General features: G+C 32.4%; 1 protein-coding gene across 2 annotated transcripts in view; it reads right to left on the bottom strand.

Annotated features, from left to right (window-relative positions):
• Positions 1–590: 590 nt before the first annotated feature.
• LOC139520280 (neuropeptide Y receptor type 2-like) overlaps positions 591–15,122 on the bottom strand; it is a 15,318-nt gene continuing 786 nt past the window's right edge. Inside the window, exons 1-3 of one of the 2 annotated variants that reach the window (XM_071312792.1) lie at positions 9,855–10,805; positions 3,170–3,237; positions 591–2,321 (exon numbers count right to left, since the gene is read on the bottom strand). In XM_071312792.1, coding sequence (XP_071168893.1) covers positions 1,437–2,321; positions 3,170–3,237; positions 9,855–9,924 — 1,023 coding nt within the window. In that variant the 5' untranslated portion in view covers positions 9,925–10,805 and the 3' untranslated portion in view covers positions 591–1,436. Of the gene's footprint in view, positions 2,322–3,169; positions 3,238–9,854; positions 10,806–15,122 lie in introns of those variants that run through there. The other variant, XM_071312793.1, reaches the window with a different exon arrangement.

The raw sequence follows: 15,122 nt of genomic DNA, 5'->3' as shown, positions 1-15,122 counted from the left end.
GCCCTGACATTTTCAGATGAATCGGACAACTGGTTTTTGGGTTGCTGCCTCTGTATTTTTTAAGGAAATTTTGCCAATTATAGTTATTATCTTGAATATTATTATAGATAGAGATAAACTGTAAACAGCAATAATGTTCGGCTAAGTAAGATCTACAAATACGACAACATGACCAAAATGGTCAGTGACCCCTTAATGAGTTGCCCTTTATAGTCATTTTTTTTTATAAATTTGGTAATTTTTGTAAAATTTCATTTGGACTGTTTTCATGAAAACGGTAGCCATTTTGAAAGTTCTAAGATGGGTGGCAATATTAGTTGTTTATGACAGCCTAAGTTATCAAGGTGTACGGTACTTCATACATACCTTACAACCGACAATATTAGTTGTTTATGACAGCCTAAGTTATCAAGGTGTACGGTACTTCATACATACCTTACAACCGAAAATATTAGGTGTTTATGACAGCCTAAGTTATCAAGGTGTATGGTACTTCATACATACCTTACAACAGAAAATATTAGTTGTTTATAACAGCCGAAGGTCAATGTAGACCACATACTATACAACAAAATAAAAAAAAATACTAATTAGTTGGAAATAAATACTTTTTCTATGATATTTCAAAAGATAGTTTACGTCTTCCACATTGCGTTCACATATACATAAAAACTCACATTTTTGATTGTTTATATAACTGTTTAATTGGTGGTATTCTTCTAAATGGTAGAATGAATGTGTAAAGTCTGACAATCAAATAATTTATTTTACTCTTCGGATGCTTAAATCATCATGAATATTTTAAAAAGTTTATCTTATTCCTATAGGTTAGACATAGTTCTATCAATATCACTTTTGATAAAAATACTACATTTTTGTTATGGCTTGTTCCTTATAGTTTGACATAGTGAAATCAATACTACTCAATAACAGTACGTGTCATATTAGACTTGTTCCTTGATTTAACCATGGAAGTGTTATATTGGCGGTCATATATTGCCATGGTTTAACATAGTCATATCAATTCTAGTTTGAACTGTATGTGCCATTTGTTTGGCTCGTTCCTTGGTTTGACATAGAACTATATCAATATCAGTTTTACATATATACATGTCATTGGCTTGTTCCTTGGTTTGACATAGAACTACACATGTATATCAATACCAGCTTTAACAACATGATGAGACTTGTTCCTTTGTTTTAGTATAGTTCTGTTAATACCAGTTTGAACAGTTTACGTAACTTATGTATACGTGTTCCTTGCTTTGACATAGTCATATCAATACCAGATATAACAAAATATGTCACTTATGTTTGGCTTGTTCCCTGGTTTGACATAGATATTATCTATACCGACTGTAACAACATGCTATGGCTAGTTCTTTGGTTTGGCATAGTTCTACTAATACCAGTTTTAACAATATATCATATGCCAATTATGTTTGGCTTGTTCCTTGGTTTGACATAGTAATACCAGTTTGAACAGTATATGTCAGCCTTCTGCCATTAGTACATACATCTTCAGTGCAACATTTACACATATCTTTAAATTCCTTTCTAAATTTTAAATTAAAATATCCATATATAATTGGATTTTGACATGTGTTCAATAATGCTATAATAATTGTGACCGTAAACTGACTCGATGTTATTTGGTTGTAATTAACTGCAAGAAAACTTAATACAAAGAACGGTAACCACATTATTACGAACACGCATACAATGGCCGCAAACATTTTCACTAATCGTATTTGTTTTCTAGATGACGATTCACTTCTATGTTGACAAGCGGCAGTTGATGACCTTTTAACTAATCTATAAATTTTATAATAATTCATTGTTATAACAAGCAAAGGAATAAGGAAAAACAGAACTCCCATAGAGGCCAAATATGCATCGATGTGGAAACCACGTGGCCATTCTATTCCACAAAAAGTTTTACTGGTGCCTTTTATAGTTGTTGACATTTTTGACTGAGCAAATGCAACTGGTATTGGAAAACATGCAGACAATATCCACACAAGGACAATACAAAACAGAGATATCTTGACGGTCATCTTTCGATTAGGAGAATACATTATGCATGTGTACCGCTCGATACTGATCAACATCATAGTTAAGATAGAGCTAATCCCAGACAAGAACTGCATGAAGGTTACCAGCTTACAAATCTCGTCCCCGAAAATCCAGTCACTTGTAATTCTTGTCGTGGCGATGAATGGTATCCAAGATGCAAAAAGAAGGTCAGCTATAGCCAAGTTTGAAATGAAAAAGTTTGTGACGTTCCTCATTTTTTTACGCCTGTATACTGCAACAATTACCTGAAATTCAAAGCAATAAGGACTCGATAACATGAAGATTTATTTAAAGCAATAAGGACTCGATAACATGAAAATTTATTTAAAGCAATAAGGAATCGATAACATGTATATTAAAAATTGTATGTTTAGTGACTTTGTTGCTAAATGTAAATTAATGGTTTCTTTTAATACGCATGTTACTGTTAGACGTACCTTCATTCGAAACAATGCGGGTCAAAAAAAGTATAGTAATAATATCCTACTAGTTACCCAAAGTGACTGAAAATCTGTTGCACTCAATATTCATTGCTACTATAGTATGAAGAGTGCTATGGCAAATAAAACAGCAAAGGAAGGACAATAACACGGAGAATCAAAATGATGCGACATCCATAAGTTAATAAATAAATTTGGTGTATTTACTGTCTTCTGATTGGTTAAAATTATTAGTTTTATTTTCAATGTTGTCAATTTTTATGGCGACACGCCCACTCTGACGTTGTGTATTCATACGCCGACATGTGTGTACGTTGTTATTGTTAATATAAATAATATAAAGTGTTCTTTGAGCTTTATTTTTGATAGAAATTTATTTATAATGAATGGCAATAATTTATTTTGAATTTATTGAACCATAAAATTAATTTTTGACTCTTCACATTTTACATAATCCGCTTCGCGGATTATTCAATGTGAAGAGTCAAAAATTAATTTTATGGTTCAATAAATTCAAAATAAATAATAGCCATTCATTAATTATATTTGCAACTGTTTCAAAGTCTGCAGTAAAAATTAAGCCTTTAAATCATATCAAACTCAGGAAAACTAAATGTTGCTGTTATATTTACTCTGCAAATATCTATACTCACCATAATATTTCCTGTAAATGCTGCTATCATTATTATAACAAGTATAATCACTTCTATTACTATTTGCCCTGGGAAAAAAGAAGTAAAAAAAGTATGTAACTTTTAATGTTGCTTTTTATTTAATGGTTATAAACTTACTTGGCAATTATTTTACCACATCTTTTTATTTTCAAATAACTGTATCTAAAGTTTGAGTAAACTGCCTTTTGGAGACATATGGTTTAAATCAAGTACAAATCGTATTGTATAAATGTAAAACACATTTCTAGAGTAACACCAGGTACACACTCGAGACTAAAAGCATTCGAAAGAATTCTGTAAACAAAAAGGCAGGACTATAACAGCTAAACCCGTCCTAGGCGAATATTACCAGCACGTTTACACTTTGGAATTTATACAACAATACAACAGAGATACCGACCAAGTGGTTATCCTCGCTACAAATTACGATGGACCTCCTAAGGCACCCATTAGTAGTCACTGGGGTAAAGCTGATGACCGTAACTGCATTCACGGTCATCCCAAGATGTCGGATGAAAAATTAGGTCAGTTTCTGTATTGTCTGTTAAAGTGTTTCTATGTCATTTTCTTTACAAATCATACATTGAAACGATGTAAATTTATAAAAGAATCACTCGGAAATCACTAATTACTTCTGAGAAATGTGCATGAAACGGGAAATTCGATTTGAAAAAATCGCCAAGATGACCGTAAATCACAATCGAGATGACCGTAACAGAATCAGCGATTCATAACAAGGGTGACCGTAACTGCTTTTAAGATGACCGTAATTTGTAAATGATTACCGTAACTTTTAAAGGATGACCCTCAATTCTAAGAAATATCCGTATTTATATAACTATCTTTTTGTATCAAATGATTAATCGTGTTGGTATACACATATATGAGAGTTTTATCCTATAGGTAGAAAAAAATAAGACGTGCTTCAAATGCAAAGATTACCATATGTATCTTTTTTACAGTGGAGGGTTTAATTTTTAAAATGAATTTGCCAAAAGACATCAGTGGCGGATCCAGAAATTTTCATAAGTAGGGGCCCACTGACTGACCTAAGAGGGGGCCCGCTCCAGTCACACTTCAGTGATTCCCTATATAAGCAACCAAATTTTTTCCCAAAAAGGGGGGGCCCGGGCCCCCTGGGCCCCCCTCTAAATCCGCCTCTGGACATGCAAATGAACAAGAAGGGAAAACATGCTACAAAAGCGCGATAAAATGACACCTTACAAGCATAATGAAAAAAATGCGGTGCACAGCCTTCAACTGCTCGACAAAAGATTTTTGTTTTGTTTCTGGGATTCCTTTTAATGACATATAATAAATACACATTTTTAAAAATGCCAAAAAATTGCATGTACACCCATTGATATTATATCGTCTTTCATTTTGTCGTGCAAATAAAATAACAGAAATATTATGAAAAATATCATTCGAAAAAACTAGTGAAGGTGAGCTCCAGCAAAGTAGATCCTTAAAATAGTATTGTACGAAAAGCGTATCACAAGGCGGAACTTTGTCAATTTGTATATATACAGAATTGTTATTCATACAGTCAGGATTATACTTCTTCAAAATTATCTCCCCATTACGCCAGTTCATGCTCACAATCGTAGAAATGGAAGCCATTGTAGGGATGACGCTCTGCCAATTTTGCTCTTGAAAACTGATAAATTTATCCACATAGCACCATTACGATCGATCGTTATATGTCAGTTATATTTTAAAAGACAAATGTATCTACTAGCCAATGAGCATTAGTTCATGATCTTGTCTGCATTGATTAAACTTAAAAATATTGTCTGTTCGGATGTCAGATGGTATTTTTGAAAATTCTTAAGCATTTAAAAAAATTCTAATTAAATATTTCGTGGAAGGGCAGACTAAACATTTTCAGTGGTTGAAGATTATAAACCCTAGTTATCACACACAAGAAAATCATATTTTTTCGAAGATATCCATTTTTCATCATCCAAATTAAAAGACTGTCGTCAAGTACTTTTAGAAAAAATAGCTATTCGAACACACCTACTCTGTTTTTGTGATTCATTAGATAGGTATCTCACTTTACCATATATTTCATCTTTTCGTACTGTCATTTTTTTACGTTATAAAGTCAACCTGTAGCTTTGATATATAATAATGATAGAATCTGAAGCGAGATGCTATATAAAATACTCTTGCTTTGTACGTTTTGAAGACAAAATATACACCCCAAACATGCCTTAATTTAAAAAGGTGCACTCGATTTTTCTCTTTTCGATACAATCGTTTCCTGTTTTGGGGAATTTTTTCTTGATTCACATAATGGAAGGGCAGACACGAAAATTTCTGAACTAAAGAATGGTATGTTCTCCGTCCGTGATAAAAGAATCGGAGGTTATGCATTTTCTACATCCAACTTATAGATACTATGTATAAAAAAGAAGATGTGGTATTATTGCCAATGAGACAATTATCCAGAAAAGACCAAAATGACACAAACATTAACAACTATAGGTAACCGTAAGGCCTTCAAGAATGAGCAAAGCCCATACCGCATAGTCAGCTATAAAACGCCCCGATAAGAACCATGTCGTCGACTTGATATCTTATTGTTTTGAATTACTATGTAATAGATACATTGAAAACTTATGCAAATGGTGTTTTTAAAATAAGAAAATTGTCGTTTTATTTGTTTCTATTAACTTTTTAAAATTTTGTTACTATATCAAACATTACAGTTAACATGTATCGCTTTCTCGATAAACACAGAGCTTCGATTCTTTTGTTCTATTTCAAAAGTGTTTCCGCCTGCATATATCAAGACAAATTAAGATTTTAATCTGCTTCCTCTGGAACCATACACATGGGCTCGATTACCAAACATTCGTATGTATTATTAATGTTTTTAATGCTCCGTTTATTGGCATTATGTTTTTCTGGTCTGTGCGTACGTTCGTCTGTTCGTCTGTTTGTTTGTCCGTTTGTCCAGCTTCAAGTTAAATAAAATTGAAACTTAGTACACTTTTTCCCTATGGTATGATCTTTTTAATTCTAATGCCAAATTACAGTTTTATCCCATTTTCATAGTCCACTAAACATAGAAAATGATAGTGTAGATGAGGTATCCGTGTACTAGGGACACATTCATGTTTCTTCAAATTTTCGTCGTATCGCTGTCAATTTGTGTTAAAATTTTAACGTCGATATCAATAAATATTTCATTGTTTACGAGAAATATGCAATTTACTATCATTGTTATAAATCCTAAATATGGCCAATTATATTATAGTTTAAAAAAAGAAATTTATGAAACATATTTATATCCGCTAACCGAGCCCGTATTGAGATCGACAAACTCAACAAAAAAGCTTTGAATACAATACGGATATTTCTTAGAATTGATGGTCATCCTATAAAAGTTACGGTCGTCCTATATAAATTACAGTCAGTCTTTACAAATTACGGTCATCCATTACAAGTTACGGTCATCTTTTTACCAATCACGGTCATCCTTGTTTTATGTTACGGTCATCTTGAAAATATTTTGATTATGATTTACGGTCATCTTAACGATTTTTTCAAATCAAATTTCCCGTTTCATGCACATTTCTCGGAAGTAATTAGTGATTTTCGAGTGATTCTTTTATAAATTTACATCGTTTCAATGTATGATTTGTAAAGAAAATGATATAGAAACACTTTAACAGACAATACTGAAACTGACCTAATTTTTCATCCGACATCTTGGGATGACCGTGAATGCAGATACGGTCATCAGCTTTACCCCAGTGAGTAGTTGAAGATTTGATTTCATTCAACAAACTTATTTATGGCCTGCATAGTGATACGTGTCGCTCAGAACACGACCATATACCATTTATGTGATTTGCTCTATGGGATGTTTGCAAAAATTCAGCGGAGGTAATTTCTTGGCATGCATATAAACATACCCCTCAGGCACTGATATTTTTTTTGCTATTGTTATGTACTCTGAAATTTTTTGTTGGGTGCCGTTCTTTGGTAAATTTCTAGGAAAAGGTTCAAAGAAAAATGATAATCAACTTTATCGCTATTTTGTGCCTTTTTCTTTTGATCTTTTTTTGTGATAATTTTCATATCAAGCTTCTCGCTTGAGATGGAAAAATTATCGGTAGAAACTAAGGAGGCCACGTGGAGTTGCTAACGAAATTGACATGAAATTGACAACGTCGTCATAGGTAAAATAGCGATAAATAGATTATCATTGGTCATCTCAACTCGATTGCTTTTCTCACTTTCGCTGTACCAGCTCAAGCGAGAAAATCAATCTCGTTGAGATGATCAACGATAATCTATAAATAATGCAAATATGCTGCTATGGCATATATCATTCAAACGTATGCTCTTCAACATCGTAATTAATTTGACCCTCGAACTGTTTGATGCGACAGCCACTGATGCACGAGTCTTATGCAGATGAAATACGCATTCGGTGTGAGCCATGGCTCCGTGTTGAAGGCCGTACATTGACCTATAATGGTTTACAATTTAAAATTGTTATTTTGATGGAGAGTTGTCTCATTGGCACTCACATCACATCTTCCTATATCTACCAAATGAATAAGCTTTTTAATATTTCCCTAGTTAGTTTTTACAACCAAAAGGTCAATGGTACGACTGGATGATATTTTTTTTTACATTAGTGTGGTACTCTGGTGTTTGAACCATTTTCTGTAAATTTACGGTGTATCAAAACGTTGAATTATTCGAAACGCTCTTACAAAGATGACATTATTGACCCAACTTTGTGATGTATTTGGTTTTCAATGCTCTTCCATGCAGTTCATATCCAACTGTTAGAAGATGTTTTAAGCATCACTAGTTAGTGACAGCTAGAGGTATAGAAGAAAAATGCATTCCGTATGTTGTATAAAATTATAAAACTGATATCTTTGATGGACATGCACATTTAAGTTACATTTTGTATATTAGGTAGTTTCGTTGTTAATTGTATCATCTTAAAACACAGTTAAAATTAACAGACAAATTAAACAGAAAATATATTAGCCATTACAAAATTAATAGAACAGTAGCAGATAAAAGAAATAACTCATACAAAGATAATAAATATTCGTTTGATGTTGTTAAATGCTGAGCTAATGATGTGCCGAAATGTTTACAATGAGGGAACTGGTTTTTGTTGTATTCTTGATATACAAAAATTGTGAAATAGAAACATTTTGGTTATACTGGCTACATGACTTTAAACTTTGAATAACATACAAAAAACTGTACGCATGTACATTCTTTTATTTTCCTGGGTTTTAACGGGGTTGGACATATTCATACAACTGGAGCTCGTATCCGGACAAACAAACAAGGAAAGATGAATGGGGGGAAAAAAGGCAAAGGGGCGGGTATCAGTCGGATAATTCAAAGGTACCGAACAAACAAATAAGGAAAAGGGAAGTTGAATGGGAAAAAAGGCAAAGGGGCAGGTATTATGGGTAGCAGTCGGATCATGAGTAAATTCAATGGTATATCAAACAAACAAATACGGAAAAGGGCAGTTATCCGGAAAAATTAACGAAACAGACAAATTCAAAGAAAAGGCGCATGTATCTGCACCGATAAAGAAGGTTTTACGCACAACGAACACTTCAAATCTGTTCAAACATTACGAATTATGAAGAAAAAAAAAATCACACAATATGTTCATTACAAAAATATATAATACATCTGATGATCACTTAAATTACATGCCAGAATAAACATAAGATACTCGGTAGATCAAAGGCTTTGTATCATATATTCTGTCCATGATAATTATAGTAAATGCATCCAGTTCTATTGTTTTTATAACTAAATTGCAAAATCATAACGATATGACGCGGATATCATAGACAACAAGTGTTCCTATAGGCATTATCTGCATACAATTAGATCGTGAAATGTGACAATAAAGAAAGCTAATAGAAAGATAAGTAAAAGTATTTTCAAACACGTACTCTCAAGTGGATATATGCTAAAATCCCCGATTAAACCTTAATTACTGATAAGCGTAATTTGTGTGGTCATTTTTGTTGTTTTCAGGGTCAGGTTTAGTTTACAGGGTCAGGTTTTAGTATTTTTCTGATTTGAAAGCCTATCACATGTAAGCAATATCCTGCTTTCTTTTAGATAGCTTAAAATTTATGTCAATTTCTATTGATCAAAACATTATTTATATTACTATTAAAATGGCCATCTCGAACAGAAAAGAAATATAAGCAGTGTTCCATTATAAAAAAAAAATTGTTAACTTTTAGTATTGAGTTTATACATGTTGTGTATAAGAATTTTAGACTTTAAAAAAAAGTAATTGTAATTTATAATAAACTAAATCATTTTAAATTGTGGTACACGTACATGAATATAAAATGCAATTATGCAGTGCATCTACCGGATTAATATACTATTTCAATATTAAAAAAAAACAATGGCTCAATGGGTAATTCTTTTTTATGTTATTTTCTCGTATGTGACAAAATAAAAACAAACAATTTAAAAGACATCACTGCAGGCAAGACATTACTTTCAGTATTACCGCAGCTTTGAGGATGACCGAGGAGATTGTTGTCCTATAACATGACTATAAGCAGTATGATATTATAGTTGTTAAGTCTCTTTCTTATGGCTAAACTTTATTAATTCTTAAAGTACTTACCAGGCCATACTTGATCAAATTCCGACAGAAAAGTAAACACACTAGTATTTTCAAAAAATTCTTTTCCCATTTTTATTTTTTTATTTTCCAACTACACTATTGACAAGGTTTGTCATCCACTAGTTGCATTAGTGGTTGATATTAGTACATTATCGTAAGTATAATAGAAGCAGGTTGGTGATTTATTTACTTTCGATAAATTACAAAGATACCTGAAAGTACTTAATTTCCTCTACCTAAAATGAATATCAGTCACAACACTCTGGGGTGTACTTCCAAGAATATTATCCACAAATCAATTATGATATTCAATGATTACCGATCTGTTATTAGAATCTGTAAAGAAGAGCCAAGTCATCTAAAGACCAATGTCAACAAATAGCGAAACAGTCAACGTTACTCCATCATAATTAATATGGAAACGATGAATTGTGTAAAGAAATGAAATTCAATCAAGCAGTTATTTCCTGAAAATGAATCCCACATTGGTAAACATTGTAAATATCTCGACACATTTTTGTGGATTAACTAACGATCCTTGCTAGATAGAACGCCATTTTCTATATGAGACCTGTACATGACAAAGTTAGTTGAATTAATCAAATTGTTGCATTAAATAAATTTGATTATCTTCGCTCGATGACCAGAACAACGCGTTGTTGAAGGATGTTGTCGCATATAATTTTATTATCCAGTACTGTAATTAAATTATGTACATGTCCGTAATTATTCACCCATAATTTTTTTGACCTTTTCAATACTCTTAAAATTGTCCACTTGAAATGAACTTTTACAAGATTTACAACATTGTACTAATATTAAGGGCAATCGACCAAGTCACAATTGCCTGGATAGGTCCTTAAGTCAACATATTTGATGTCACGTTAGCTCAATAAACAATATATCAATGTTCAAGCTAATCCCTATGCTAATTATGGTGTTTTGCAAGTATAAATTGTAAAATGTGACCGTATTTTAAAAGTACGGTGGTTGGACAAAAAATGTTCAATTTCAAGTCTTTCCTGTTTGAATTCACTGTGATAAATATAAACGGACATCTGTTAACATACAATTCTTTATTAAATTAAGATAATAAAAAGGTTTTTAAACATGATTGCTGGCGCAACCCCTTCACATCCCTCCACTCACCATACCCTTTTTTTTTTTACCTGTGACAGCGGTGTAATTATTCACCATAAAAATAACTATAACATTTGATTGAAAAGGCTTTAACAGCGCCGGATCCAGAACTTTTCATAAAAGGGGGCGCTGACTGACATAAGGGGAGCGCCCCTCCAGTCATGCTACAGTGATTCCCTATATGGGTCGTTTTCAAAAAATGTCGAATTTTCAGTACACCCATGCTAACTTTTTTATTTCTAATGGAAATTTCAGTTGTAATGGTTTAAATGAAAGCTTGTCGGATTTGTGATTCAGAACATTAATAATAAACACACCTTACATCTATTTTGATAAGATTAAACTGCATTTAAGACCCATTTTGGGGGTATTTGTCTGCGTACAGTGTCAGAAAAACACATTTCAAATGATTTTTTTGCAATTTTCTGATCGCCTTGATATCTGCAAAAGGGACTTATTAAGAACGTTTAATATTACTCTAACGAAAAATCGTAGCTTCTATATCATATTATCTACAAACTAAATTGAATCTGCGTACAGGAGGTTCATGTCTTTCCTGTTACCGCTACTTAAATCAGCCGTGAAATTATTCTCCCTATGAATATTGAATCAGTCAGTGTTGATCTCAAAAGAGCAAAGTAATCTTTACATTTAAAACGCCTCGTTTCTTGAACGAAAGTGTAGAGAAAAGAAATTTCAAGACATTTAGTGAAAAAAATATAGCGTACTTTTTTTCATGTCTATGCTGTTACCACCAATTTTGATTAAATACACCAACAGTATACTTGTAAAAAGTGCAATAACGTGTTGGAAACCAAATTCACAATAGAAAAACATAATCACTTCACCAAAGGGAGTAGTTATTTCACAACAGCAATCAAAAACGAAGAAATTTGTCTATCCTGTTATGTCTATCCTGTTACTATGGTTGCTATGGTTACAGTAACAGGATAGACAATTGTAGACAAAAACGTCGTTAATTTTTTTATCTTAACATATAGGTGCAAAACGAATGAAATATTTTGTTGTTTGAAGTCATCTTAAGGTTATAACGTATTAATCTTCCCAATTAAGCATTCGCAGGTGCCATACTGATATCGGTAACAGGATAGACAAAAAGGTAACAGGATAGACTTTTATATAGTAGTATATCAGAAACGTACGTTCCTGTTACCAATGAAATATAGAGAAAAGTAAACTAACTTATGAGGGATTTACTTGATGTTGGGTTTATTTGAAAGGGTGAAAAAATGCCGAACAATATTAATTGCTATCTTAGACTTGCATTACTGGTGGTAATTTTTACAACCTTTGAAAACCAATTTTTAGAGGCATTTTTCAGTACAACCTGTTAAATTGGCAAATAATCTATTATATTACAGAATGAATATATATAGAAGTTTATTCTCTTGAAAACCATCTAATTGTCTACGTAAAACAAGCTTAACATTTTATCTAAACCTTTTCTTAATAACCCAAAATTTCTTTTGAAAATGGTAACAGGATAGACAAAATAATGTACCACCGATCAAAACATGTTTCAACATATTTTTGTATGACATCATTAAGATTGCATCTTTTAATATGTTGTTCTTAAAGTACTGTTTGTTTTGATTTGCTTATGTAGAGGGTTGTTTGAATAAGTAACTTTTAATAATTTTTTCAATTTCAAAATTCGACATTTTTTGAAAATGACCCATATAATCAACCATTTTTTTCCCACGAAAGGGGGCCCGGGTCACACAGCTCTCCCTCTCTTGGATCCGCCTATGTTTAATCATATCGAATGACAGCACATGTAAAACAAAACTAACAAATACACAAAAGACACAACACATATATCTGAGTAAACTCGCAATTATTGAAGCAAGTTCAATGCAACAAATCATGAAACTAAGGCTTGAAGATCCAGAAAAAAATCAGTTTTTGACTATGCTGGAGGAACAAACGCACGGAAATTGGCACTACCCATCGACGAAAACACCTTGTGGATAATTATATCAACGGTTCAAATTACTTTTCTGATAACTATAGGTATGTCAGAAATATCCAGGTTACTTTGGATAAATAGACAATAACTGTTTAGTGTCTTTAAATATCAGCTGTATTTGTACGAGGCTAGGAAACAAGGTGTATGCGAGCTTTTAGCGAGCTACTACACCTGTTTCGAGCCGAGTACAAATACAGCTGATATTTAAAGACACTAAACAGTTATTGTCTTTATCCTGCAATTAATTCTGTATATTGTTTGTGTTTTGAAAGACACAAAAACTAACATATTTAGCATTTATTTTCGATTTGTAATCCCTTGAGGCCCGCGTAGTAATATCAAAATCACACATTACGCTGAAGACGGGTTCGCAAAAAAGAATCTCGAATGGTCAACAATAATACATCGCTCAAGGTGAATAATTATCTATTTTAACATAACAACTAATTTCAACAGTAAAAACAAATAACAAAACATTGTCAAATTTGAAACAGAAGTGTACGAGTTGTTCTACGCTTCAGACTTGACATTCACTAAACATGCATGCTGAAATTGACATGGTTGATTTTGTAACACAATCATACACATTCAAGTTTTGAAATCGACAATTGTCATCGTCATTGGAATGCAACTGGAATACACATTCTGAGGTCACACAGGTTCAAACAATACTCAGTCCGGCAGTGGGCGGAGCTTTAAAGCGATATCTGTATAGTATACAGATACAGCATAGCGATATCTGTAGGGCTGTATCTGTATAGTAGGACACCCAATTGCAGGATAAAGGTTTGTAATATGTTTCAATGTCATATGAACAATTTATATACGTGCAATTGTTATGCGCTTTTACATCCGAAGACTGGAATTGAGACTTCATCAATAAATCTCCAACTGTTTGATTTCCGAAGTTATTGAAAATAATTACCATCTAGTAACCGTGTTAAGTTTTTTTTTCTTTTGAAAAGACCATGATGTAAGTGTTTGAAAATAATTTTAATTGCAAGAGGATGCTTATAACTTTATAACAGAAAGTTGATATAGCAAACCTTGGTCAAAAGGATTTGCTGTTGTTGCCAAAAAGTTTCTTAGCCCTTCGTCTGTATGCAGTTTAAGTATTCTTTTTTTACTCGGAAAGGAATACACAATATTCAAACTACTATGTATAGTATAGTTAATCGGTAACAATCGTTATCCTAATTTTAAATCTATTGCATTTAGCATGGCTATAAAGCTGAAATTCAGGAACGTAAATTAGAACTAGTATACTATAGGAGGGATTAAAATATACAGGGGTTTTGGGAACTTGCTCACCCCAAGATGATGAGATTTTTTTATGTTTTATCTTGCTTGTTTGTTGTTGCAAAACTGTCCACCGAAATGAATCAGCCACAATTAAACTAAAAAAGTCTTTAGAATGCATTACCTCTGTCAAATGACAATTTTTTTCTTCTTATTTCAATGTTTTTCGTTTGAACGTCAAATCTCTAACATTAAATGACCTTTTCGTATTTTTATTGACACATTTTTTTAAGTAAGCAATATGGGTGTGCAGGTGAATTTTTAATTGCAGCAAAAAGGAAAAAAAATAAATTTAGATATAGAACTTATTTTAAACATGAAACTGTATATTACTAACAATTGTAATGCTCCGCTCTCCAATATCGAAATAAAGAAAGGTTCTGATTAAAACAAAAATAACTTACAAAATCATAACCTAATAATGAATAATGAATGGTAAAGGGGAGAGAACTTATACATTAAACTCTAACTATGACATACATGTTATAAATTTTATCTCTCAGCCATATTTTTATAAATTTTGTTTTGGTAACACACAGGTGAGGCAGTTTGCCTCATTGTCTCGATGGTACAATGTACTGATATGCCAATTCCGGCATGGTGTCGGAGAATAACTACTAGTAATCGTAATTTCATGCGTGTCTGAAGATTCTTGTCAACGTTTTTTTTTAAAGCACAATTTTATCGAAAGATTTCTCAATGTCACAGTTTGATGCGAGTCCGTGTTAGCTAGTTGGTCCAAACGATGCTAGATGGTGAAAAAATCTCTCTCTCAGTATTGCTATGGTTTGAAATTATCTCCCGTTTCAATGAATTCATTGTTATGCGTTTACTTTTCT

This window comes from Mytilus edulis, chromosome 4, assembly GCF_963676685.1.
Source record: "Mytilus edulis chromosome 4, xbMytEdul2.2, whole genome shotgun sequence".
In the NCBI taxonomy this organism is placed as follows: Eukaryota; Metazoa; Mollusca; class Bivalvia; order Mytilida; family Mytilidae; genus Mytilus; species Mytilus edulis.
The sequence above is the reverse complement of the archived record's forward strand: the minus strand, read 5'-3'. Positions and strand labels throughout refer to the sequence as shown.